At 39.8% G+C, this 27397-nt stretch overlaps 1 protein-coding gene across 3 annotated transcripts in view; it reads left to right on the top strand.

The window, feature by feature from the left end:
- Positions 1–27397, top strand: part of PRKCA (protein kinase C alpha) — a 144934-nt gene that overhangs the window by 90077 nt on the left and 27460 nt on the right. For 2 of the 3 annotated variants that reach the window (XM_030962252.1, XM_030962251.1), the window contains exons 4-8: positions 3342–3453; positions 4173–4301; positions 14401–14557; positions 14651–14785; positions 15534–15630. In XM_030962252.1, coding sequence (XP_030818112.1) covers positions 3342–3453; positions 4173–4301; positions 14401–14557; positions 14651–14785; positions 15534–15630 — 630 coding nt within the window. Of the gene's footprint in view, positions 1–3341; positions 3454–4172; positions 4302–14400; positions 14558–14650; positions 14786–15533; positions 15631–22569; positions 22600–27397 lie in introns of all 3 variants that reach the window. The other variant, XM_030962250.1, reaches the window with a different exon arrangement.

The following is a 27397-nucleotide window of genomic DNA, read 5'->3' as shown; positions in this document are numbered from 1 at the left end:
TGGCTCCCTGTGTTTACTACAAAATGGGGCTGCCAGCTCTGCTTTGGGAATTATTGAAAGTTTACATTGATGAAAAAGGGATATTTGAAGAAAATTTACAGGAGCTTTCCTTTAGCTCCATAGTTTGCTTTTAGCCAAAGAAATGCTAGGGACAACATGATTTCCTCTATGATGCAGATAAGTTCATTAATGCTTATTTAACACTGGGAAGTATGAACCTGTATTAACAACTGATAAAATAATTGCTGTTAATAGAAGTAATTACAGCTGGCAATGTAGTAATTATTATTAATATGATTGCTTATAATTAAATATGAGGTATAGATTCAAGGGTAGTTCTGAGTGCATGAGAAATCCTCATAAATATGGAAATAAAATGAAAAATTTTGTCATCTGTGATGGGTGGATAGTGATCTCTTGGCTTTCTCTAGATGGTCTTGGACTTGCTTCCTAAATAAGAATACTTTCTGGACTTCAAGTTACCAAAAAAAACCAAAACCCAAAAAACATGGGATTGAAGCAGAAAATAGGATAAAACACTGATGAGGAGTGTACTCTCTTATGTGGCAGGCTTTACATGTTTTTTAGGACATTCTATTAAAGGGATCTTTAAAGAGAGATTTCCTACAAAGTTTCCAGTTCAGGAGTAGTTTTGGTACTATTTTCCATTGTCCTCTTCTTGTTACGAAGGACTTTGTATGTGCATATAGAATAATAATAGCTAATAATAGTCAGAACATTTTGCTTCTCCTTAAAAAATCTAATTCATATCAAGATTGTTGATTTGAAAGGCCCCACAGAGGAATTTTCAAACGAGGATAGAAAACTAAGATGCAGTATAGAAAGCAAACACTGATTGAAATTATATACATTGAGTCCTGCAGGGCCAACTCCAAAGTTTGGTCCAACTTAATTGATTTATTTGTTTATGTGGCTGGTTTTTGTTGTTTTATAAGAATGCTTTTCCTGGGATTTTGTAGCCACACAGAGCTTTGTAGTCAGGCACTGAAAAGCAGCCCAGCCCCGTGCTGGTTCTCAGTGAGTGCAGAACATTGTCCTTACATGTCACAACATTTGTAAGCCACACACACCCCTGCTTAACTTAATTACAGGCACATTCCGTTGTTTGGAGTGAAATAATTTGGCAGTGGTCCATAATTTCAGTATAATATGCAGGTTCAATGTATTTAGTAGACATTGACTGCAATAATTTCCCATAGCTTGGAATGAAATTATTTGGTAGTGTTACATAATTTCAGTCTAATACACAGGTTCAATGTATTTAGTAGACAGTGAATGTAATAATTTCCTTCCCCTCTATACCATTACTTTATACTCATAAATACCACTTGTGCCAGATGTCAAACACAACTTTAAAACTCTGTTTATTCAGTGTCATTCTTAGGAACTGTGCCTTTTGTCCTTCTCAGCCACAGATGTCTTACCAGAGTCATGTTTAAGTGGAGATATTTATAAGGCAACAAGTCGCCTTCTGTCATCTAAACAAACCAATTTAGGGAAGAATTAACTTCCCAACTGTGGTTTAAATTGTTTGGAAGGCACATAGTCAGTGAGCCACCAGAGAGCCCTTCTGCACAGCCACGTTCCCATGACCCTGAGCCACCAGGCCTGCTGCTGAGCCTTTAATAAATAATGAAACAGATGTTCTCTGGAGCCCTGGCTGTCACTCCACCGAGGTTCACTGTGTTTACAAAATAAATACAGTTGGTAGCAGTTTGCATTTCGTGTCTCAGGCTGTTACAACGAGCAGAATTACTGAAATAGTTTCAATTTCAATTTGTAATGTAAAGTCTTTACTTGTTATCCTGGGTGTTCTGTGATTTCCTTGCATACAATGAAAAGTGGTTATAGATTAACTGCAAAACTCAGAATCAATACCAAAATTAATTCACATGAAGAATGCTACCAAAAACCTTCACAAAGGGTAATATGGTAAAATAGTAAAATTTGAAGGCAAATTTTGCCTTCTCATAGCCATATTTTTGTGAGAATTACTAATCAAAGCTCCCAAATTTCTTCAGAAAGCACTTATACTAGAGAGATCTTTTCATTTTGAGGAAAGAGTCAGCAGGTTTTCCCTTTTGACTGACATGCTGGGCTCCCCTTTTGATTTTTTAGAAAGTTTGATAGGCAGGTAGATTTTAAAAATCAGTATATTTACAAGTCAGTTTAGCCGTTCTTACTCAGTACAAAGGTATAATAAAAAATGTGGACAGAAGGGAAACATTTGAATTAATTGTTTTGCAGCTGTGTTTTCATTGAGGATGTTTCAGACCTGGCATTCCATGATTTCCAAGATCTTTCTGAAAAGAGTGTTAGCAAGGATGGATTTCAAATGCCAGTGTGGTTTTTAATGTAGAGTCATTGCTCCCCCCAGTTTCTGCCCTAGGCTGTGCAGGGATAGTTCTGACTAAAGTGCAGCTGGAGCAGGAAGGGATCATAAAGGATGTGAGGTTAAGGAGGGTGTGCACAGGACAGGGCCATCCCCACGTTTGTTCTGGCATTGCACATCTGGAGCTCTGCAATGAGCCTGGCATGGGTGAACATATGGAAGATGTGGTTTCTTCCTCTGAAATTAAAGTTCCTGGTTTTCCAGAGGGGACCCTTACTCCTACAGAAACAGCAGATGCCTTTGGATGTGTCAAGTGTTTAAATGATTTGGGTGTATTCCCTTTCACTGGGCCTAAATTAGGAAACATTTCCAAGCTGTTGGCGGCCTTAAAATCTCCTCACTCTTTTAAGTTTCTCTGCTCAAAAATCAGATGGGAGCAGCAATCTCTGTAAAATATTTACCATGTGCCAAGTTAGAATTCGTTCCCTCTCATTCACAACAATAGGGATTATAAAGTTGCAGCATTTCAAGATGATCCCATCTGTAAAATCCTGATTTTACAGTCGTTGGACTGTGTTCCAGATTAGCCCATGAACCGTTTCTTCCCAGTTCTCCTGCTGTATTTTGTGTCACATTTCACAACAGTGACAATAACACTCTGTAATTAGTCTGTGAGTCTTCGGCCACAGACTGAACACTGCCATTAGACTTTATGTATGTGAGCAGTCAGTAAATGAATTTGAATGTCCATAAATCATGGGAACAAGCCTGAGCTGACACATTTTTTCTTACAGCACCATAAAAAGGAGAATTAGGAACTGAGGCAATGTGCCAATGCAGGTACCACTGAGGACAAGCTACACACTGAAGCATATTTTCCTGCAGCATAATTTGCATAGCTGGAAAGCTTTTGGTACTTGAAGTAATAAATTAAACGTGTGTCAGTTTATCTTTCAGGACTCAGAATCTGTGTTTGTTTTCCCTGCAGGATCCCAGAAGCAAGCACAAGTTCAAGATCCACACCTATGGGAGCCCCACCTTCTGTGACCATTGTGGGTCCCTGCTCTACGGGCTCCTGCACCAGGGGATGAAATGTGACAGTGAGTGAAGTTTCCTTCTGCTGCCAAAGGGCTGCTCTAGAAAGGGAGTGGAAGCCCTGGATAACAGCTTCTTACTTCATTTCTCTGGAAAATACAATTTCAAATGTCAGCTATTTATAGTGCTGGTATATTTCAAGTGGATATTTCAGGACTATAATAACTTAGTAATTAAAATCACCTCTTCTGCTGAGAACATGGTGTACTCAGTTTGATGTGGCTGAAGAGCCTTTGTCATGGCAATTTTGAGAAAGCCTCTCTTTGGACTGTCTGGGTGAATACACTCTCAAAGAGTGGAATTTCAGTTCAGTTTGTAGTCAAGCTCTGGTGTTTTCCTTATGTTTAATTTGTCTTGGAAGACTCCCACTATCAAAACCTAATAATCAATTAAACCTGCCTTCCTTCACTGCTGACGTGAATACTCTGTTTTCTTAGTCATATTCCCAGCAAGCTTTTATTCCATTTTCATTTTTCCCCCCCTTGCACTTCATTAATGATATGTTTATCTTTCTGAAGTAGATGATTTTATTTTCTGTTGTATTAACCCTCTACAGAAAGTATTGCAAGATGGAAACCAGCCATGGCCTTTGGTTGAAAACCAGGCAGCTGTAATCTGAAAGTCTTGCCAATAATTAAGCATTAAGTCTTAATTTTCACTTTTATTAAATTTTCACTAATTTTTTAGCTTCACATGGATGTCTGAACCATTTTTATGTCCACAGCCTGTGACATGAACGTTCACAAGCAATGTGTGATAAACGTCCCAAGCCTCTGTGGCATGGACCACACAGAGAAGAGAGGAAGGATTTATCTGAAGGCTGAAGTCACTGGTGACAAACTGGAAGTTACAGGTAAACAGCTCATTTTGGAGTGTTTCAGGTTGTATAAATGTGTGATACACACTCTGAGCTTGTGTACCTTGGTCAGATCTTTGGGCATTAAAGCTGCTGATGGAGAATTTCCTTCCAGAAGTGGGAGGATTTCATACAGCATGGCTTGGGATTGAGAAACTCTATGAAAGTGTGTTCATAAAAATAAATCTGTATAAACAGCTTTAAAGACTTGGGAATTTTAATTAGAAAATCACTGCATTATCAGTTTTCCTTGTCAGAAGCAGCCCAGCAGGATGAGTTGCTGCTCAGGAAGTTACCCGTCATTTTCAGAGCATGAGAGATACACTAAACCTCCATCAGCTGAGGAGTTGTTTCCTGCATTTGAGAGTATTGAATAAACAAAGGCAACTGGGATTCAATCCCAAATACTACTCCCAGTGAGTTTTAAAATAAAAAGAGATAGTTCTCACATTCTGTAAGCTTAAGGTTACCAAGATGGGAAGGAGGCAGAGAAAAGAAGGATGGAAGGAGAGGGTGGCAGTTCCTTTCCTTGGAAGCGTTTCTCTGGGATTTGTGCATAACCTGTGGCTGTGCACACCCAGATGTGCACACCCACACCCCCACAGACCCATCCCGAGCCTGGAATTCCAGAACACACTCCATGAAACCAGAACAGGGCACACAGCTTTTATTGCTGCCTGTTTGGTGTTGTGAAATGGAATTGAATCTGGGGGCAAAGTTGAAGCAGGACAAAGTTGGAGGTTTCTTAGAACATCTCCTTTGCATAGAGAAAATCAGACCATCACTGAATTTTCACAGCTTCCAGACCCAGCAAACTCCCTTGCTGACATTATTTCTCTGTAGCTTTGTTCTCTCTAAATCCAAATACCTCCATATTCTCCTGTCAAAGCCTGTAAAATGCATTGAAAAGGAGAAGTTTGATAAAATTCAGTTAGAAAGGATCAGAATAGATCCCAAGTGATGCTTAATTGTGGCTTAACTTTTCAAAGAGCTTCCTGTCAACGTGGGTGGGGGAAATTTGTCCAAGGTACTGTCATTAGCAGAAGGTGGTTTCACTTAGTAATGAGGCGTTTCAGAGATGGTGATGCAGCTTCTAAAAGTAATTCTACCATGAGAGGGAATTAATTTAAAAATCATCCGAGTGACAAAATTTAATATTTGCTTTATTCTGGGCCGCTTTGCAGCAAGGCTCTTAAATATGGCTTAAACTTTCTGCAATAATGCACATAATTTGACAAATAACATGTGCTTATTTCCTCATGATTCAGTTGGTTTTTAATCCTTTTGGGGACAAAAGCGTTTATCACAAGTCATTGTGGAAGCAAATCACTGTAAAGTGATTATACAAACAAGGATTCTTTTAGTTCACAGTTTTATTTGAAATGGTCTTGTCTGAGAGGTGAATGTGATAAACTTGTAACAAATATTTTACAGGTTTTCTCCACAGGCTCTTTTAGGTGTGAGTGTACTTGGCAAAAGGCATTTCTATTGTGTTTATAAATAAAACATTTCCATCCCCCAATTAAGTAGGTTTCTGGACAACAAGAGGAATGTTTATTATAACTTTGTTATGTATAAAACAATTGCAGTGCTGTTGTTGTGGTTGAGGCTTGTCAGCACTTCCAGGCTTGCTTTAAATAAAAATGACAATTGTCCTGAAAGCAAGCTGCTTTTTTTTTTTTACATAAAAAATACCTTATGGACTGAGCCAAAATGACATTTCAGGTGCCTTTTGTGTGTGTTTAACTGAAAAGGAAATTAGCAATTGCCAGTTCATGGACATATTACAAAATGCAAAAATATTCTTCTAGAATGCCATTGCTTCTAAAATACTTACTGACAAAACCTTTGTAAGAATTTGCAGTTCTTGGTGCTCCCAAGCACAACATCACTCACTGCCTTTAGCTTTGGGAAAGGAGGTGAATGAAATGTCCAGGAGGTTTAGGAACAGCAGGAGAAATAATCAATGATTGACTTTTTGGTTTGAGCCTTTGTCTGCATCTTTTTCAGAGGAATTGCTCTGTAGGTGTTGAACTCCTCCAGCTGAATTCCTCAATATCCCTGCTCTGCATCCTGTCTAGGTTGTTAATTAGTTCCTGCTGATTCTTTCCCAGCCAGCCTTGATTGAATGCAAAACATCTCAAACATTTGTGCTGCTGAAGGGGACCTGCCGCTGGTGTTGGTGCAGATCCATGGGCATCCCAAGTGTGCCAGCCCCACCAGGGCACAGCTGCAGGGTGGGGTCCTCTGGGGGCTCCTGTTTGGATCTGATCTCATCTATTCTTGATCTATGGTTCATCTGGCACATCCCAATTTCTCTTTTCTGCCTGCTTCTTTTGTGGTGCCTTTTGTTTCCAGTGCACACACACTGAGTGTTTTCCTGAGAACATGCTGGAAATTGGGCTGGGTTTTAATTCCCAGTGAATTCTAGGAAGGAGCTGCCCAGTGGCTCCCTCAAATTATTCACAGTCTCCAACTTGGCAGGTTCTGAATGGAGTTAATGGTGGGAATAATTCAGTCCTGTGTATAAACACATTTAATTCTAATTAGTGATGTCAGATCTTCATCCCAGGTGCATCAGTGTGGACACACAGGTTTTTCTGTGGGAACTGTAGAGACTCTGCAGCACTTCTTCATAGAGGAGCAGGAATTTTGGATTGATATCTTCTGATATCAACTGATATCAGTGGTTGATTGAAATCCTCTGCCATAACCTCACCATCTTCTCCAGGGCTGCCCCATTCAATGCTCATTTGTGCTGTAATTCTTAAACATCAGTGGTTTATTTTCAATGGTTGAGTTACTTGCTTGAGAGTTGAGTTGAATATTAATAATTTATGGCACTTGCAGTACAGAAATGTGGTAGTTTTCTTTTTATAGAAACACTCTTGCATATTTCTGAAATCTCTGAGTTCGTGACCCTTTCACAGGTTGGATTGACGTGGGGGGTTTGCTCTTAAGCATAGTAAAGTGCTTTTTGCTATTCTTAATCTCTGCTTTTTACACTGAATTTTCTTCCTCCTGATGTGTGCTAAAAGTTTTTTCACTCTTACATTTACTCCTTGACCCATCTTATAATTTAGGGCTCTTCTGAGCGAGCTCGTAGGTGGTTGAATCACAGTTCTGATTTTTTTAAACTTTATTTTTTGAATTATTTTTATAGTGAAAGAACAATAACCTTTGGGAGAAAATACAACCCCATCTGGTGCACTGATATATAAAATGCTGCCATGATATTGAGACTTTCAACTGTGACCTCTCAGGCACTGGAAGTTGGATGTGACAGCAGCTGACAGGGAGGATGTGCCCTCCTGACACTCACTTGGAGACAGGATGGTGGTGACTCTGTGATTAAAACACATATAGGCACAGCCCAGAATTTCCAAGGGGGTTTTAACTGTATTTTCCTAAGCTGCAAGGGTGCAGAGAAATCTGGTTTTATTTTTCAGTGGTGCTGCTGTTATTTAAAAGCAGAGAGAGCTGTGAGTGATGCCTGCAGAGGTTGGGAGCACACAGCAGGCTCTGCAGCTCCCCCAGGAGCTCTGGGCTCCCCACTGGACATTTCCCAGGTTTTTTATGAATGTAGGAATGCTGAGCCATCTCCTGGCACTGCATATTAATGTCCTGTCATGCAGCTGGGGCAGGAGCCTGCACCCAGACAGGCTGGGGCACAAACTGCAGAGTTTTGGCACATTCCAAGATTCTCATCGAAATTGCTTCCTTAAAAGACCCCACTGTGCACACTCTGATAATTTTATTTGGATTTTCTAGGTCAGTGGTAGTGTCTGTGTTTGTTAGCATTCATTTCACAGTATCTGCAGCTGATTTTAAAAGGGAACATAAATGAATATTCTGGCTGTTTGACCAGCTTTTAGTACCAAATGCCTATAAAGGGATCCCAAATAATTGTTTCCATGTGGGAGACATTTTAAACATCTCAAAAAACATGAATCTCATGGTTTACTTCACTAATATCTTCTTTCTGACGTTCCCAGAATCTGCAGGGTTGCTGCAGTCATTACTGGAAAAGCTGTGCCTTTAGCAATGCCAGCCCTGGTGACAACTAAAAGCTTCCTTCCCACTTCAGTCATTACATTCACTTTACCATGAAGAAACAGGCAATGCAAGGTGTTTTAAAAAACCATTAATTTTTCAGTAATGGCCATCTGCATGCATCCAAAAATATTAACTAGATCCTATATATTTATGTAAGATGAAAATTAGAAATGTAACAGCCTGAAGCCTTTTCCAGATTTTTTGATCCATCTTGTGGAAAGATTTTTGTTTCATTAAGCAGCTGTCCTACCCAGTAGTGCATATATTTGAAGATTATCTTTTTTTTTAAAGATAATCTTCATTAAAACTAAAATAGAATTGCTTCTAAGAGATTTCCAGGTGAACTTGAACCTGGAAAACCTATTGCAGACAAAAGAACTTAGGAAGAAGAAGTATTAGGGATGATGGCACATTTTTTGTTAGTAGGAGAGAATATCTCAATAAATACAGAGGAATCAAGTCTCATGCAACATTGGTTCATTTTTCTTCTTGTTCTGGACAAGGGTATTGTTCAGTTGTTCCTTGTACATCACCTGTACAGTGCAGGTGTTCATTCTGCTGCCATTTCTCAGGGCTCAGGCACTGGGCTTGGGAGGGATGTGAAAAGAAATCTTCCCTGGGCAGGGGAGTAGTTATGGAATAGAGAAAAGTCTTATCTCTGAAAGCCCTTTTAGTGATGAAAGCCACAGAGACTGAAAATTGCCTGGAAAGCAGGATTTGTTTCAGTCAGTTGTACCTGTGAGTCACAAGCACAGAAAGGAAGAGTTCAGTGAGTTTAAATAAAATCTCCTAAAAAATCTTCGGTGAAAACTGAGCTTTGGAGGCAGCTTTGGGGTTTGCATGCAAAGAGTACAAATCCAAAAATGAGAAGAAAGTCTATTTTCAGTTCTAGGTAAATCTTTCACATTGTGATTGAGGGGTGCAGGGGGGTACTGGGGAGAAAGTTCCTTGCTTGGGGGAGTGCAAGATCCCCTGTCCCTCACTGAGGCATCTGGAAACTGGGCAAATCAGAAAATCTGCACCAGAAACTCCTTCAGGAGGCAATGAGAATTTTGGAACCATTTAAGAATGCTTTGTTGTGAGAAGACAGGAGCTTTATGAGGTACTGGAGCTAACAACAATCCCACTTTTCCTTCATTTCTCTGGATCCTGTGCTAGGTGAGACCACTGGAGTCTTGCAGTGTCTCCTAAAAGCAGCTTTTGGCACGAGGGTGAGAGAATTCTGCTCATCTCAGCTGCCTGCAGGACTAAAGGATTGGCAAGAAATGGTTGCTGTGATTAGTAAACTGTTTTATTATCCACATTTGGGAGTTTGGGAAAAAGGGAGCTGTGACTCACTTGTGAAGGAACTGAGTGGACTCATGCTCCAATCACTCAGCTTTGTCCTAGGGACAGAAACATTTATTTAGTCATCCCCATGATTAAATTTACCTGCTGGTACCACAAGAAGCTGTAAATCCACAACTGCATATGGCTTGCAAATGCACGATCTCATGGAAAAAGTCTCAGCTTTGTCATCCTCTCTCTGAATTCCTTAAAATCCTGCCTGAAGTTCTTCTCTTTACAAGAAATGTTGGTTGTTCTCTGTCAGCCCACTCTGTTTTATTTAGGTTTTTATTTAAAGGATGAATACCTAAGAAGCAGCTCTGTATTTGCTCATGTCCTTACACTATTCCTGGAAAAGTGGGTGTCCCAATTTTAGCAATGGCTCTTGGATGGATACTGCAGGTTTATAAGCAGTACTTGATAGAAGAGCCATAGGACAGTCATCAAATAATCTGAATCTTCCACTGAATACTCATTTATGATCTCCATTAACAAGGAGGAGGAAAATGCCACATTTTGTCCATAATGCAAGTTGACAATTTTTTCTGAGTTTTAGAAGAAAACCTGAGCAAGACTGGATTTGTTGGAGACATCAATCCATGCTTGTCTTTGTTGTCTTTTTATCTGTGGGCTTTCTCAGTCCCGTTAAGAATCCAATCTGAACAAAGTGTTCATGAATTTTCCTGGTGGCTTTCCTCAGTGCAGAGATTGTTATCATCCCTAATATTTATGGCAGAAAACTGACATGCAGTATTTCAGGTTTTTACCCAAAGTGAGGCTGAACTGCACCCCTCTTCAACCTTCTCTAATTTAGAGTAGCATCTCTGTCACAGTCTCAAGTTTAATTAACCAGTAATTACCAAGCAGGATGAGATTGCTTGCTATGGTTACAATTAGAGCAGAATTCAGCTGCTGTACATTGATTTATTTTGGTGGAGTTATTTTTCATTTAACTTTCTCAACCACACACAAGAAATGTTATCTTTGGTGGGGAGGGGAATCTCTTCTCATGTCAATCAAACCTGATCTGTCCTGTTAAAAATAGGGCACACTGAAGAGATGAACCACTTGGATGCTAATTCTTGATAAGCACTATTTAGCACAAGTATCATCACTCTGTTTCCTCAGGAAAAGAAGTGCTAAGTCAGTTGGAAGAAGATGTCTGAGGGTATTAATTATGCAGACAAAAGTACAAATGGGCCAGAAATCTTAAACCAGGGAGTGAGATAAGGACTTCGTTAGCAGCCTGCTTTTAGTACATGTTGCATTTTTCCCTCCCAATTAATCTTTGTGCTTCTCTTTCTTGCATTTTGAGTTTTGGGGTTTTATTTTTGTATTTTCTGTGTTTGCTGCAGGAGAAAGCAGCAGTTTTACACATGCTGCCAGAGCTGATTTATCAGGGCTGGGCAGGGGTGGCTTTGTCCAGGGATCTGTCCTTGGCACAGCCTCCACATCCACCCAGCCCATCACTCCAAATTCTGCCTGTTTCATGCTGGGCCTCTGCAGGGAAAATTTAAACATAAAAGCTCATCCTGGAGATGGTAAAATTAAGCAATTTTGTTCAGAGAATCTTTGCAGAAAAGTTACCAGTGTATTTTTAGGAAGCTGTAGAACACGTGGAGAGTTCTGCTCCTCACTTACGGCAAAGTGCAGCCATATTTTTTATTTTAGAAATAAAAATCAAAAAGTGGATTTTGAAGTAGTTTCTCCTGTGCCAAACCTGGCAGTGCAGTCATAAAAGCCATGCATAAGAAGACTGAAAAAAACTCCACTAAAAAAGCAATAATAAACCCAAATATAGGATGAGAGAAAGCAGCTTGCACTGAAAGCTGTCACTTCATCCTTCACTTGCTTCATGGTTCTTAGTCCCTTTGGGATTGTAGATACTTAGCTAAAATAAGTTATTTAATCTCAGTGTTATCCTTGGAAGTATTTGAAGATTCTTTTCAGTGCACTAAATTTTAAAAATTGAGTGGTTTGGGTTTTTTTCATGGGTTGAAAAGAAATGTTTTTCCAGCTGACCCACAGGTGTGAAGACCCCCAGAAGGCAAACTCAGAGTAAATGAGAGCGGGGACAATTTCTCTGGCCTGAAAGGAATCCTTTCCCCAGCTGCAAAACCCTGTCAGCTGTACACATGGATTGTAGAAAAGTACAAATGAAATGGTCTGCAAGAAAACTGCATGGTTCTGTTCTGTTCTTTTAACACACAGTGATTATTTTTTCCTGATACAGTTCTTTGAGGAATGCACATAGTGAATAGAATTACACTTTATTCTAAAATTTTAGCCCATAAGCATTTTCTGTCTCTCCTTTTAAACCAGAAATTTAAGAAACTTAATCAGTATCAACTGTTGGGTCAAGTTAATGTGATTCATTTCCAGCCATGATCTAATTTCATTAATTAATTTACATCAGAGTATCTGTTCTGCATGAGAATTATCTTGACAAAGTAGAGTCTTCCAAAGCAGTAGCTCACATTCCTGTACTCTTCTTGTTCTATATATAAAATATAAATAATAGATTAAAAATATAAATTTTATATATAACATTAATATAAATTTATTTATAAAATTTATATAAAATATATAAAATTTATATCTGAAATTATATATATATAAAAAATATAAAATATCTCTGTTGTTTGGATGCCTTTTAACCTCCATACCTCCATGCTGGGAAAGAACAGAGTGAAATCCTGGGAAGGTCTAGAATTTTGGGGTTGTAGTATGAAAATGCCATTTAAATCTGGGGGAAAAGGAGGACAATGTCTTGAGGAAACAGTAAATATTGTTGCTGAAGATCCTGACACCTCTTTTCTTTTTTTTGCATTAGCTCTAAATGACTTTTAAATGGGTCTAAATCCCAAATTTCTGTAGGAAACACTTTTCATCAAGAAATACTAAGTTGTTAAATGGTTGATCTTTCCTAAATTTACCTTCAGATTTGTTCAGTTAGGCAGGTAAATTTTAGGAGGCCCTCCTGAATGAAAGCAGTGGCTGAGGGCAGTGTCAGGCCTGGACAATCTCTCCTGTGGCTCTCAAAGGCTGGAGTTCTTTCCTCCCTTAGGAGCCATGGCACCCCAAAGCTCCTTGCAATCTTCCTTCAGAGCCAGTTCTGACTTTGAGCTGTGTCTGTCACAAGGGAATTCCTGGTGGAAGCTCTTTTCTGTCCCAAACAAGCCCAGGGTTGCTGCCCCCAAGTTTTGAGATGCTCAGCTGTGAGCTCCAAATTCCCCATCCCAGCCTGATCCCAGTTCATCAGCTTGGATTGTGTTTCACAGCATGAGGGAAATTCACCTTTTATTCTTCAGAATTCCTCTTCCAGTGTTGGGATCTCTAGCTGGTCAGAGTGACCCCAAGAAGAGTTAGAAAGTCTCTTTTCCCAGCCTGGCACTTGAAGAAGGAGTCAGAGCTCTTCATTTCTTGGTCTCAAGGTTGTTTGTTGTGTCTTATCTATAAACAATTTTCTCCTGCCCTGCCAAGGTCCATCCAGCAGGACAGTTCCAGGCACTCTGTCTGCCCCCAGGGCTGTGTTATGTCTTTATACTAAAAACTACATGTACAATGTTTACAATTACTTCCCAACACCTATCACCTGTGTTAGACAGTGAGCTTCTGCTCTAGACCAATCTGTAAGTGCCAACATCACAGCAGAAGATGGAGGCCAAGAAGAAGAAGGAGAAAGGCTGGGCACACCCAGATCCCTCCATCTTGCCCCCTGAACCCTCATTCTAAAAAATCCCAAAATCTACTTTTTTACCTTGTGGTAAATTCACTATCATTCTGCTTAATTTGTCATGGCTTGCAGATCTTCATCTAAGGTTGGTAACTTGCTCCACGGGTCATAATCAAAACCACAGGCATTCTGGGCTCTGTGCCAGGGCCTCTGAGACCCCTGGCAGGGGTTTTGGCTGCTCAGGACAGCCAGAGGGATGTGCTGGGTCCTGACATTCCAGGATGTGTAAGTGTTGCTCAGTTGTGTGCCAGAGGGAGGGCAGTGCTGGCTGTACTCACCTTGTGGGTTCCCTGCACTCCCCAGCTGCAGGTTCCCGATTATTCCCTCTCTCCCTGGAGATCAGGAACAGCTCAGGATAAATTAACTCACCTTGTTTCTGCCTTTGGCATTGTCAAGGTAGAAAGCTGCATTAGGAATTTTGTGAAGCTGGAGCTGCACTTGTGTTCCCTGCACTTTTCCTTTGGTTGCTGTCATGACAATGCTCCCAAGGATTCCATCTGACAACTGATGAGCCATGAATCTGTGGGAAGGTGGTGCTAGAAACCTTCCAAAGAGGGCTTGTGTCAAACACCTGATCCCCTGCAATCCCCTGTGATCTGCCTGTGCCTCTTACAGTATTTGCCTCCTAATCTGTGGTTGTATAACCTAAGAGTGATGAGGGAACAAAAGCACAAAGAGTTGGTACCTGCTTAGAAAAATTACAGTGATGGATTTGGGTGTTTAATCATTGCACTGCAGGGAGAGCTGCCTGGAAGCTGTGTGTTGCTTGTGAATCACTCTTCTCTCCTGTCATTGCTCCCTGCTATTCTTATAAATATCACTCAGTACAACCTTTCTTTAAACAAGTAGTTTCTCCCATGCCAAGTCTGACAGGTGGGTTTCACATCTTATTTATTTGTCAACCTGTTTCAATAGCTCTGGCCTGACATGTAATTTCTTTTTTACAGTGATGTGTAATCCTGTGTTTTATATTGACAGTGAGAGAAGCGAAAAACCTCATTCCCATGGATCCAAATGGACTTTCAGATCCTTATGTCAAACTGAAGCTCATCCCAGACCCTAAGAATGAAAGTAAACAAAAAACAAAAACCATCCGTTCTACCCTGAATCCAGACTGGAATGAATCATTCACGTTGTGAGTTTAACACCCTGATTTCCTGGGGGTCTTTGGGTGCATTTTATTGTTTATTTTGGTGTTGACAGCTCCTCCATTTCTGTCCTTTTTTAGTAAATTAAAACCTACGGACAAAGATCGCCGGTTATCCGTGGAGGTCTGGGACTGGGATCGAACCACCAGGAATGATTTCATGGGGTCACTCTCTTTTGGGGTGTCAGAGCTTATGAAAATGCCAGCCAGTGGATGGTAAGAGTCTCTGAAAAGAAGAGAGAATATATCACCAAAAGTTTTAAACTTGTCCTTTTTTTTTTTCAATGTGATGTACCTTTTATTTGAGCTTTTCGCTGTGTTTCAGGCTATAAATTCACTGAAGTGCAACTAAACCTAGGAAACACAGGCTATATATATCAAAGGGGGATAATAAAACAATTCCTTTTCTTTTATGGTGTTCCTGAAACTTCTGCTGGAGCCAGGAGCTGCTGCAAACTCAATTCTGTGAACACAGTCTTGTGATACAAATTTTATTTTTATCTCCAATATGATGTGTTCAATTCTTGGTGTATCATGTTATATATAGCTGTGCAAATTCAAAGCACATGGAAGCTGATCTCATAAAATGCCACCTCATTACCTGCCAGGAGAGGGTAGAACTCATCACATCTCAAAAAGGACATTTCTTCAAAGACAGTTGTGTAGGGCTATGGAAGCACTGGAGACAAAGGTTCCTCCTCAGGGTTGGTGTCTCCCATCAAATCCCAGCATGAGTGGGAAGAATCTCCTTGTCCATGAAAGTGCCTTGACAGATAGCTTGGGATGAAAAATCTGATTTCAGGTAAAATATCTTCTATTTCTGATTTTGCTTCAGGTCTTTGAGATCAGTTCTTTGCATACCTGTGCCATTGATACAAACCACACACAAACAACAAAATCAGATTTTGAGTCTTATCAGAAGAAAAAATATAAAGTCACCATTTTTTTCTGAAATCCACCACAGGTACAAGCTGCTGAATCAAGAAGAAGGTGAATACTACAATGTTCCAATTCCAGATGCTGATGAAGATGGAAATGCAGAGCTCCGACAGAAGTTTGAGGTGAGGATTAAACACAGATGTGTGCAACTAAATATTGCATTTATTCTTCACTTCACTACCAAAAAAAAAATCTGTTAAATGATACATATGTTAGAGTGCTCCTATTTCTGTCCCTGTGACAGCTCTGTGTGTCTGTGGTTTTCTTGAAGATTGGACCAAATGGTTTAATTCAGACATGGCATCATTTTCCTGACAGTTCAGCTTCTCTGCTATGACACTCAGAAGTTGGTATTTTAAAATATGTTATGTCAAGTATATGTAATAATTTCAATGTCTTTTAACAATTGCTGCAAAATCTGTGAGCCACTATCACTGATATTTGCATTATTTGACAAAGGAAATTCTCAGAAACAGTGGTATTTTAATACTTTGAATGTTTCACACTGTAACTTGGGGTGTTTTAAGAAAATACTTTCACTGTTCACACTTTGGAGCTTTAATGTCTTTGCAGAAGGTTTTTATGTGAAACTCTGATCTCTGTAATGTGGGGAAGGATGTTGATTTTTTTTTAGGATCAGAGGTATTGCTGGGTATGTACAAATAAGAAAATCCAGAGAAAAGTGATGCTTTTTGCAGTGTCTTGCCTCCTGTGGTGCCAGCTGGAGAACTTGGTAGCCACAAGGATGGTCCCATGTGCCACACAAAGGAGTTTTTTTTTTGTTAATGATCAGACTCTGCCTCTTCTGACAACCCCAGCCAGAATTACAACAAAATATTTGCTGGCCACTGAGCCCAGGAGCAGGACTGGTATGGCCTGGGGTGGGAGGGGTTTGCTGGGGCAGCTCCTCTCCCCTGCCTGCTCTCCCAGCTCACACACAGCCAGGAGCTGGAAATATTCCAGTCTGCACTTTACAACCTTAGCCAAGCTGTGTATCCAAACATAACGAATGTTCCTGTTGTGCATAGACAAACCTGCCTGTTCCTTTCAACCTGAAATGGCAATTTTCTATGTTCACCATCAGGCAGAATTCTCCATTGTTATTATAAAAGATGGGTTAACCCAGGAAAGTGAGGAAAAACGGCACATGTTCAACTTGCAAGAAGGAAAAAGAAAAGGTGCACCAATTTCTTCTGAACCCATTTGGATCAGCTCCCATGTCTGCAGCATGAACTATGATTTTTGTTACACGTTTGAGAAGTATTTGAGCCTCCATTCCATTTTCCTTTCTTTGCAGTCGTGATCTGACCAGTGTGATTTCATTTTGCTGCACTAGGTCATTTGCTATTCAGGATCATTTTGGGGTTTTATCCTCCCTAGAAAGAATAGCTTCAGAACGAATTCTGTTCATGTTTCTGTGCATTATGCAGACTCTGGAATTGGGTGGATATTTATATATTGGTGATATAAAAAATTTTACCTGTTTTTTCTCAGGTCAGAGACAGCACAGAGACAAGTCACTAAAATTGTCCAGTTAAAAATGTCAGCTATTACATGCATTGTGTTTGCATATTGAATTTACAGTCTCTGAGGTTGATTTTAATCCTGCTGTAAATACTTTGGTTGCAGAAGGAACAGTCAGGGTTTATCCCTGTCCTGCAGTGAGGTGGAGTAGAAATCCTGAGAGGATTGATGTGAAACTAGTGGCCCTGGTCTCAGAGACAGCAGCTGCACCAAGGGGCAGCTCTGCCTCAGAAATAATTAGTCTGTCTCTAAGTCTAATTAGTTCAGCCTCAGCACTGTGAATTTGAGGCTCTCCCTGTTCTGGGCCAGTCTGTTTGGTGCTGTTTGAGTGGCTGAATTAATCCAGGGAAGGCAATGGGTCTTCAGCAGGCACACAGTGTCTCCAATAATTGTAATTTCCCAAGCTGGACAATGAACAGTTTTAAAAGTGATGATAAATGAGATTATTGGTAGCTGAACAAACCATGGAATTGTCTCAGGGCCAGGCCTGGTGTAATGTGGTGTTACATGGCTGGAGGGTTTGGCTTCACCCTCTTTCCTTATCCCAAAGTTTACCATGATGAGAAGGAGCAGAGGGAAGCAGAACCCTCATGGAATATTATCCTTGGTTTCAAGGGGCATCACTGTGGTGGATTCTGAGAATTCACAGCACAGATGTCTGAATGGTGATATTTCACTTATTAGCTATTCTGGTATGGCACATAAGTGGTGCTGACTCTGATCATCTTTTGCTTTATTTCTGTTGTCATTTATATCCTGCCTTGCACAGGCATCTTATTTTAGGTGCCCTGTAATAAGGAATAAGTAGACAGCACTGAGAAAAATGCTGCTATTTGTGACTTAATGACATCATCTAAATAAATATTGCCACTGTTCTAAAATCAGCCTTGGAGCCTTACAGGAAGAAGATTGCAGGTCTTGACTGTCACTTTCCTGGGGGAGTGAAGTTGTCAGGAGATTAAAAATACAGATGGACCAAGGGGTCTCACTGTGCCACCTTCCCATTTATCAGTTTATGGAAGGAGTAACTCCAGAGTTCTTCCCAACCCAGGCTACACTTGCAGTGCTTGGTCTATTTTTTAATATGTGACCATGTGATTGGTAGCCAAGCTACACTGATTTAACTTTGAGTACAAAATGACAACAATTTCCACAAAAATATTGCATTACTTATATCTAATACTTAAAATAAATAATGGTGGCCTTCAGAGTAAAGGGCTGTATACAAACCTAAGCTACACAAGAGCAGAGGAACTTTAGGATTAGGATTTCATTGTTTCATATTAATGAAGAATAAGATTATTTTCAGCTTACAAATGGCCAGAGAGCTAATAAATTTAGAATTTCTGAAACCACTTTCTGATCTTGAAAATTGTAAGATGTTCGGAAAATTGACTTTGCCCTTCTAGCTAAAGTTTAGAAATCTAGTTAGTTAGCTCCAAGACCACTTAGGAGCTACCTCCCATTTAAAACAGAATTTTAAGAATATCTGCCTGCATCTGTATTTCAGGCAGCTTTAAGCTTTGGCCTCAAGCTCATTGATCTCAAACCATTTACACTGTTCCATCACATCCTTCTTTGCACATCACCTTCACAGCCCAGATTTCTTCTGGAAATGTGGCTTTTTGTGTGGCTTAGCCACACAAATCTCATGGAAATGCTGCTTTGCTCACTGGACCTCCTAGCACTTATTCCTAAGTCATTTATTCAATGTAAATCTACAATAAAATATTACAAAAAGTAGTTATAATATAATATAATACAATATCTTAATAAATAATATAATATTTAGAAAATACTCTAAAGATTATAAATAAGTAAATAATAATAGATTCAAACCTTCTCTTCAGTTATATTTGTAACTGAATGCTAAAATGTATTTGTCATGAGAAGTTTCCTCATGGCCCATTCTGCCACATCTGAATCAGCTGAAAAATTAACACCTAACATTTGCCCAGAATGGATTCTCTCAACAAATAGGACCAAATTTGGAAAAAAAAAGAATTGAAGATAGTGCTTTTTTTACCTTTTATATTTTATTGCAAGGAGTTTTCATATTATATTCTATGTATAATCTATATGAGCCTGTGCAGGATGTAGAAATTGAGGGATATTATGCAGAGGTGCAATGCAGTATTTTCTACACAACAAATTGTATTCAACCTATGTATTTTCTGGATCTCACCTCTCACTAAAACTCACAAATCTATTATCTGCTCATTTAGCAGTGTGATCAAATCTGTCCTCAGTGATTTATACATGATACATCATTATTAATATGTAGAGATAAAAATATACTCCTGTAGGAAGTGGAGGCAGGATAAAATCTGTCACTATTTTTCAGTTGCTTTTAACCTTTAGTTGTGAATTTTCTCTCTGGAATGGCATTATTTGTGGCCATCTCAAAATGAAACTCCCTTCTCACCAGGCATATTCAGAATAATTGTGGCTGCTCCATAATTGTCCATGCTGAAGTTGCCATGGGAACTCCCAACAGTCCCAGGTGCCTCCATGGACCCAAACTAGGAAATCTTCTAACTGCAGCATCTCCTCTTGCTTTTGTACTTATTTCCTTCTTCCAGTACTTTTCTAGTCAAAGAAAAAAGCAGAATGTTGAAATAATGTAACCTTCTGGTATTTTTTTCTACCTGATTGTGATTTGAGCTGTAAGATGCCTTTGCCATTTAAGGCATCATTCCTTTTTTTTCCTGAATTTGGGGGGAAAATGTGTAAAATCTAAAACTTCTGTTGTGGGAAATTATTTGAGTTTGGTCAGGCCCTTTTTATTTTTCCTGCTTAGGAAAGCACTTCTTGATACTTAAATATCACCTTAGGGTAATAATAGAGTAATACTGATTTAAAAACAGGCTGGTGAATTGTTTTATGATCTCTCCCCTTGTTTCCACATCACCAGCACTGGGAAATGTTATTAAAAATAAAGCAGCTGTTATGGCCCATATAAAGGATTTTTTTAATTAAACAAAGAACAGAGCAGCTATAACCCTTACCCATGGACACATTTACTGAGCACGGGGTGTGTTGGTGATGGGAGCAGGCTCAGTCGCTGCACCCAGCTCTGGTAATTGCAGTGATCCCAGCACATTGCTGTGAGGGAATGGGATTCTGCTCGTAAAATCCTCATTTTAGAGCATCTCTGGGAAGACACACAATGCTCCTCCTGGTGCACACTCTTCACATGTCAGATACGTTCTTTTGTTCTAATTATTTCCTTCCGTGTAGCTCTCTGGGTGCCTTTGACAGAAACCAAATCCTTCCCTTAATTTCTGACAGCTCTGACTGCTGTCCCACCACAGGGACTGTCCCTGCACCCTGGGAGGGGACAAACATCCTCATCCACATCCCTGGCTTTGTGTCCTGTTTGTGTGAGAGGTTCCAGCTGCTTTGACCATGGAATTGCTGATGCAGTTCCTTTTTGCAGCCCAGAAAGGAGGAGAGGGAGCAGAGCTGAGAGCAGGGTGGATGTCGTGTCTGAGCACTGCAAGTGGTCAGTCAGTGGTGGTGACATTTTGGTGACCTCTCAGTGCTTCCAAACAGAACTACCATTATGATCCCAAAGAAAATGTCTTCTGAAATGCCTTCTCATTATTGTGATCCTAAAGAAAATGTCTTCTGAAATACCTTCTCATTTGAAGGATGACAAGATGGATGTGGAGCTTGGCCATCAGGCTCAGTGATAAATACCTGGAGCCTCTCCAGTGATGCAGGATCTGAGAGAGATTTGTGCTCCTGAGCTCCTCCAGGGTGCAGGGCAGTCCTTTGTTTGACCAAACTTGTGTGTTAATCCTTGTGCAGGCCCGAATTTCCAGCCCAGAAGCCTCAGGCTGTGGATCTGTGCACACAGCTCGTGTGGATTTACAGCGTCAGGCCTCTCCTTGTGGCAGCACAGCTGGTGTTAAACAGGACAGAAACTGTCCCAGAGATCAAGGCACAGCTAAAACTCTCTGATGAGTTTTGTTGCTGTTATAGTTTAATGCTGAAAAATCTTTCTTTTATTTATAATTCTTCTCTGACCATCAGTACATCAGTTCAGATTGTTTCAGAGCAGGCCCTGCATTTCTTGGCTCTCTACCACACCTCTTAATTTTTTAAAATACATTTCTGTCTGCTTCATTAGAAAGGAGAAGGCCAGAACTTTTTTAATCTGGCATTTTTCTGATATTCGCAAAAAACTTTAGGTTAGAAGTACATTATATTTCTTTCCTTTAATAATGACCAGGACATCCTGGAGCTGTCTTTATTCTGAGCTGGCTGGGGGGAAATGTTGCAGTTGCATTGCCAGGGCCATAGCAGATACTCCAGGGACTGTTTCAGTGGCTTCTTAAGAGCCCAGTGAGTTTTCTAATTTAATCTGTTTTCATTCAAATTTCCATTCAAAAAACCCATCCCAAACAAACACACAGCAACAAAACCCCCAAGATGAACTGTAGAGGAGCTTGTGATTTTGTCAATTTGTGGCTTAAGTTCTCCAGGTCTCTGTAAAGTGTCATAAGGGCTGGGAAGGAAACATTCCTTTTACATCTCTGCCCCAGAGCTGTTACACTGCAGTTACTTTACTCTTTTTTTTTTTTTAATAAATAAAAGATATGGTCTCTTCCATATCTGTCTCTAACCAATATTCATTCCCACTTTGAAGCTTCAGGCAGGTCAGCAAAGGGGACGTGGAAAGAGCAATAACATTGCTGACACTTCAAATTGCAAATGACAAGATGAAATTTACTTTTCAAGAAACAGAAACTAAGCCACACTGAAATCATGACCAGCCAAAATATCACTGGCACATCAATCCACACTCATTATGCATAAAGAGATATAAAAAGAGCTGCTTTTTTTGGCCATGGCACTCATTCCTATTTTTAAATTGTGCATATTTAATCATTAGAGAATAGTTTGCAGCATTATAGAGATGCTGTTAGATGACTCCATCTGTTCTGTACTATAGTTTGGCAGGGGGAATTCCCATATGCAGTTGTCTGGAGGTTTCCCATCCACTCACCACAGCTCAGACTGGAGAACTCGAAATTCCTTAACTAGATGGCACAAATCTCTGCTTTCAGTTTGCTGATTTCCTTAAGGCTTTTCTCACTGGGTTGTGAATTGAGGTGAAGAACATAAAAGATCACGTTGATGGCAGGGATTTCCTAATCCCTTATATAAAGGTGAAATGTGTGTTGCAAAACAAGGCAAGGCCAAAAATCCCAAATCCCTGTGTGCTGTCACCCCTGTGTAGGGCTGGGAGCCCCAGTGCCCCTGGCCAGCTGTGCACAGCTGGAGGCTTTGCCAGAGGCTGTTCCATGCATGGGCTGTGTGTTTGTGAGCTGAGCAGCAGCACAGCCCTGCCTGTGATCAACACCCTTTGATTTGTCCTGGGTTTTTCTGTGCTTAACAGACGTGTCCATTTCTGTACTGCTGCTGCTGCTGTGTCTGTATTTGTTTATTTCTGCTACTAATTGTGGTCGCTGTGCTGTGCCAGCCTGTTACTAACCACGCAGTGTTTCTCCCTCTCCTGTCTCTTCCAGGACTGTCATGTAAATATGCACTTCTTCAAGGTAGTTTTCTCCTTGGTGTTCTCCTACACACAACCCCCTTTACCAACATCTGAAGTTTATTCAGTTTAATTTCATTCTCACCGGTTTTTAAGGATGCACTTGGTTTTTTTTTTCCACTTGAAGCTTTTCTAATTGGTATTAAAAAAATTAAAAATTGAAGTATGGTTTAAATGATCAATAAATAATTGACGTATATATAAATAAATAATTGAAGTTATGCTTCATATTATTTCATATTCAAAAACATTTCCTATATATAATACTTCATAATAATATTTCATATTCACGAAATATTATGAAGTATATATATTTAAATTTATTCTAAAACAATTCAGTATGAAATATTCACAATTTGTTCCATAATTTGTTATAAAGTGATCCCCAGATTAGAATTTTATTACAAAAAAAAGAGTGATCAAACCTGAGCTTCATAATAATGATATTTCATATTCATGAAATATTATGATGTATAATTTTTTAAATATATTTTTAAAAAAATTCAGTATGAAGTATTCACAATTTGTTCCATAATTGGTCATAAAGTGATCCCCAGATAAGAATTTTACTACAAAAAAAAAAAGTGATCAAACCTGAGCTTCATAATAATGGTATTTCATAATAATGATATTTCATATTCATGAAATATTATGATGTATAATTTTTTAAATATATTTTTAAAAAATTCAGTATGAAGTATTCACAATTTGTTCCATAATTGGTCATAAAGTGATCCCCAGATTAGAATTTACTACAAAAAAAGTAAAAAAAGAGTGATCAAACCTGAGCAGGTGCATTGTGCCTTTCTTTTTGGAGGAGTGAATTAAATGAGTGCCACCTTCTCATGGAAAATGGAAAAAGGTGCATCTTTAATTTGAAAGACATTCATGGAACTTTAAGTAACTTTCACAGATGAAATAATGCTCATGGTCACTGTATATTTAAATAGATAAATTTATAGCATGCATGTTTTATGATTTAACATAGTACATCTATTGCTGGATGGTAATGTTATATTGTAGGAGATATTTCCCATGTGCACAGATGCTCTGATACCTGAAATTCCAATTCACCTGTTTATTTCTCATTTTGCTCCTTGCACTACTCCCCACATCACTGACTTACTGCCATCAAAGTTGCATCTCAGTATTGAGAATTACATGTGTTTTGTTTCTATTTGCATGTATCTCTAACAAATTCTCTTGCTTTATTAGGGCAAAGGCCACTGGCACAAACCACACTTTCTGTTTCATACATTGATTAAGTTACAATTTTGATCAAAATTTGAAGCTCCTGTGCTGTAAACTGTGTTCTAAGAATCTAAGATTGTTGAAGCCATTATCATCTTCAAATAGTATTTTTACAACTGAAGCTGACCTGGAGCACTTTGCATTATCACTCAAGGCTTAAAATACTTAATTTTAAAATCAAACATTATTTTTTAAGAGTTGTTTATATTATTAATGCATGATTTTCACAAATGTTCTAACACTGAACCAGAAAAATTAAACTAATCACTTTCCTTAACCTTCACTTTTTATCTCAGAAAAGCCTGTACAGAAGAGAACTGCCCTTCCTCAGTCTTTTACACCTCTTCATTTTGAAAATAAAATCACCTGGTGGTTTCATTGGTGAAACTTGCTTGCTGCTGGGAAGTTGGAAGTTTCTCTGCTTAAATGCATTTTTAAACCAGAGCAAAAGTCACCCTGATAAAATGCATCTGGCAGAAACAGGAAGTTTTGTCACCTTGTTGTAAAATCCAAGCCTTGAAGAGCACTGATAGAAGCTGACGAAAGTCCTTGGTTAATTCATGTTTCCACCATAGGAGTGCACCCAAAAAAAGGATTGAAGGGTTTCCCACAGCTGCTGCTTCATGGGCAAAATTCACGTTTAGTTCTGGTGGATTATGAACATGAATTCCATCAGGGCAAGCTGGCATTCTGTTCCTATGGGGACACTCTGGAATTCAGGGTTTTTCATGGAAAAAGCGCTTCCTTGTTTATTTTCTGTCTTTTCTCAGTAAATCAGCACAAATCCCCTGCCCTGCTGCTGGCAGTGAGACTGAGCCCTTAGCTCAGCCCAGGAGCATCCCTGGGGGAATCTTGGTCCAGGAGATCGTGGTCCAGGAGATCATGGTCCAGGAGATCCCTGTGCCAGGAGATCATGGTCCAGGAGATCTGGCCCAGGAGATCATGGTCCAGGAGATCCCTGTGATATGGTCCAGGAGATCATGGTCCAGGAGATCTGGCCCAGGAGATCATGGTCCAGGAGATCATGGTCCAGGAGATCCCTGTGCCAGGAGATCATGGCCCAGAAGATCATGGCCCAAGAGATCATGGCCCAGGAGATCATGGCCCAAGAGATCATGGCCCAGGAGATCATGGTCCAGGAGACCCCTGTGCCAGGAGATCCTGGCCCAGGAGATCCCTGTGGCAGGAGCATCTTTGGGAGGGAGCTGTGGGAGTCCCTTGGTGTGGGGCTGCTGGGGAGGTTCCATCCCCAGGTTTGCATGGCTGGAGCTGAAAGGAAGCAGCAGGAGCACGTGAAGGAGGGAGGGCAGCATTCCTGAGGATAACACAACAATTCTGAGCTAGGAATGAGTAAATGTACAGAAATCAATTTCTAATATCACAGCAAATGGGAGATGTTGTGAATATTTGTGTATGGAATAATCAGACACTGGGAAGGGCCACACACCCATCCTGCTTTTGTCCCACTGCAAAGTGTATATTCAAACAGATTTCTCAACATCATGCAGAAAACACCTTCATCTGTGTGTGTGAGAGAGATAAATCATTTCAGAGCACATTAAGATTTGGATACAGAACCCCAAGGTTGTAAAATCAGTCCTACTCTGCAGCTTTGAATGGCTGGTGGGATTTGATTGCAGGGATTTGCTCTAAGATCGGGGAGAACTGAAGTCCTTAAAAATTCTTTTAGAACAGAATTTTAATTTTCTTTTTCCCTTATCGAAACAAGGTTTATGCTTAAAAGCAAATTCCACACTCTTAGGTTTTTTTATTATTGGAACCTAGCAGTAATTTGCATAATTAAAGAATGGAGGAGCATATAGAAAAGCAATTCTTCTTTTGACACTTAGGGGTTTGCTGTTGTAACATCCTATTTGCTTTTGGGGATTTTTATTGCCACCACCACAGGATACTTCAGCAAGAATTCTTGAATATTATTCCTAGGCAGCCTCTTTAATTACATTTCATCTCGTTAGGCACTGCTCTGTTGCAGGGGAGAGAGTGTTTGGCAATAAAGGCAGGAAACTAAGTGGACTCAGGTGGCTGCAGGATTATTAAACAGATTAAACATGTTGACAGTGCTAAATAGGGAACTGGAAACTCTTCCCTCTCTGGATTTCACAGCTCACACAGACAGACATTGTTGTCCAGGGTAATATCCCCTGGAATTCCTGTCTGGGGATAGATCCATCCCTTTCCCAGTGTCTTTCATAGTCCTTTGGCTTCACTATCTTAATTTTCTAGGGAATATGGTTCCCTCCACCTTGTGCCTGGCACATTTGGGAGTATTTTAGAAATTGTATGTTCAGGTACTTCACACAGTTCTAACTTCTATCTAGCAGGACAAAAAAAGATTAAGGAAAATAACTGAATAGGGAATGTTGTTACAAACCCCACAAAAAAGGTCTGTTGAGGAGCTCCATGGTATATTAAACTGTTGTCTTGTCCTTTCAGGTTCCCTTTTTTTCTTTATTCTAAGTAAAGTTGAGGTTGAGAAAATAATTTCTCCTCAGAGAAGCCACAAGAGGTCAGCAAAGAACAGGGAAAAGCTCCCCGAGCTGAGCTGGCTCCTGCAAAAGGCCTGAAAAGAAGGAAATCATCCACACTGTTTGTGTGTATATATCCTTAGAAAATACAAACCTGTTGATTTAATCCATAATTTCAGGAAAATTCAGTATAACATTTTTCACACGGCCCTTTATTCAAGTTTGAGAACTGGCACTGATGAGAATTATCCCTCTAATCAAAATATTTTATAATTGCAGGTGTAAAAGCAGGTTCTGCTCTGCTCACCTCGGGATTGCTCAGCCCTGCACTTTGGTGCCTTCAGGAGTGGGATTCCCCTGGATTGGACATGCTTCCTGCAAAAGGCCTTTTTAATCCTGTTCACATACAGCACAATCACAGCACAAATATTTGTTGCAGGCAAAACCTTTAAATAAATTTACTGTTAGTAATTAACAGGGTAAAAACAATTTTAAGAGGAGGAGGAGAGGAAATGAGGGGAAAAGTAAACTAAAGACATGAAATAGTTAGTATTTAAGTCCCAGGTAGAGTTTTATCACCCACCTCATTTATATCTTTATAAAACATCTCATTTGCACTCATGCCTTTTTGCTAGCAATGGGAGTGCTATGATTTTTTTCCCCAGCTCTTTTTTCAATAACTGTTTTAGCCATTGAAAGAAAAAAATGCATTTTCATTTTGATTTATTGTGGTTTTTATTAATTACATCCCTGTTCGCCACAGTGACGCTGTCATCATGAAAATGAATCTCAGAGTGCTGATAAACAGCTTTTTGGTTATTTATATCTCTTCAGTGTTCCCCTTGCTGCAGAGAAATGTTGCTGCAGTGTAAATTCACCAAGGAATGACTGAAATCCATGTATGAACCCCTTGAATCCTTGATGGTGTCCCTGTCCCAGGCACCTCCCTGTCTTCCAGCAAAACTCTGCTGATGAGTTACAAAGTGCCCTTAGGTCATGGCATGAAGATTAAACTCAGCCTGGTGAGGCATTAGGTCTTGCTGGGGCTTAGAAATGGACTCCTCA

This window comes from Camarhynchus parvulus, chromosome 18 (assembly GCF_901933205.1).
Source record: "Camarhynchus parvulus chromosome 18, STF_HiC, whole genome shotgun sequence".
NCBI classification, from domain to species: Eukaryota; Metazoa; Chordata; class Aves; order Passeriformes; family Thraupidae; genus Camarhynchus; species Camarhynchus parvulus.
The sequence above is the reverse complement of the archived record's forward strand: the minus strand, read 5'-3'. Positions and strand labels throughout refer to the sequence as shown.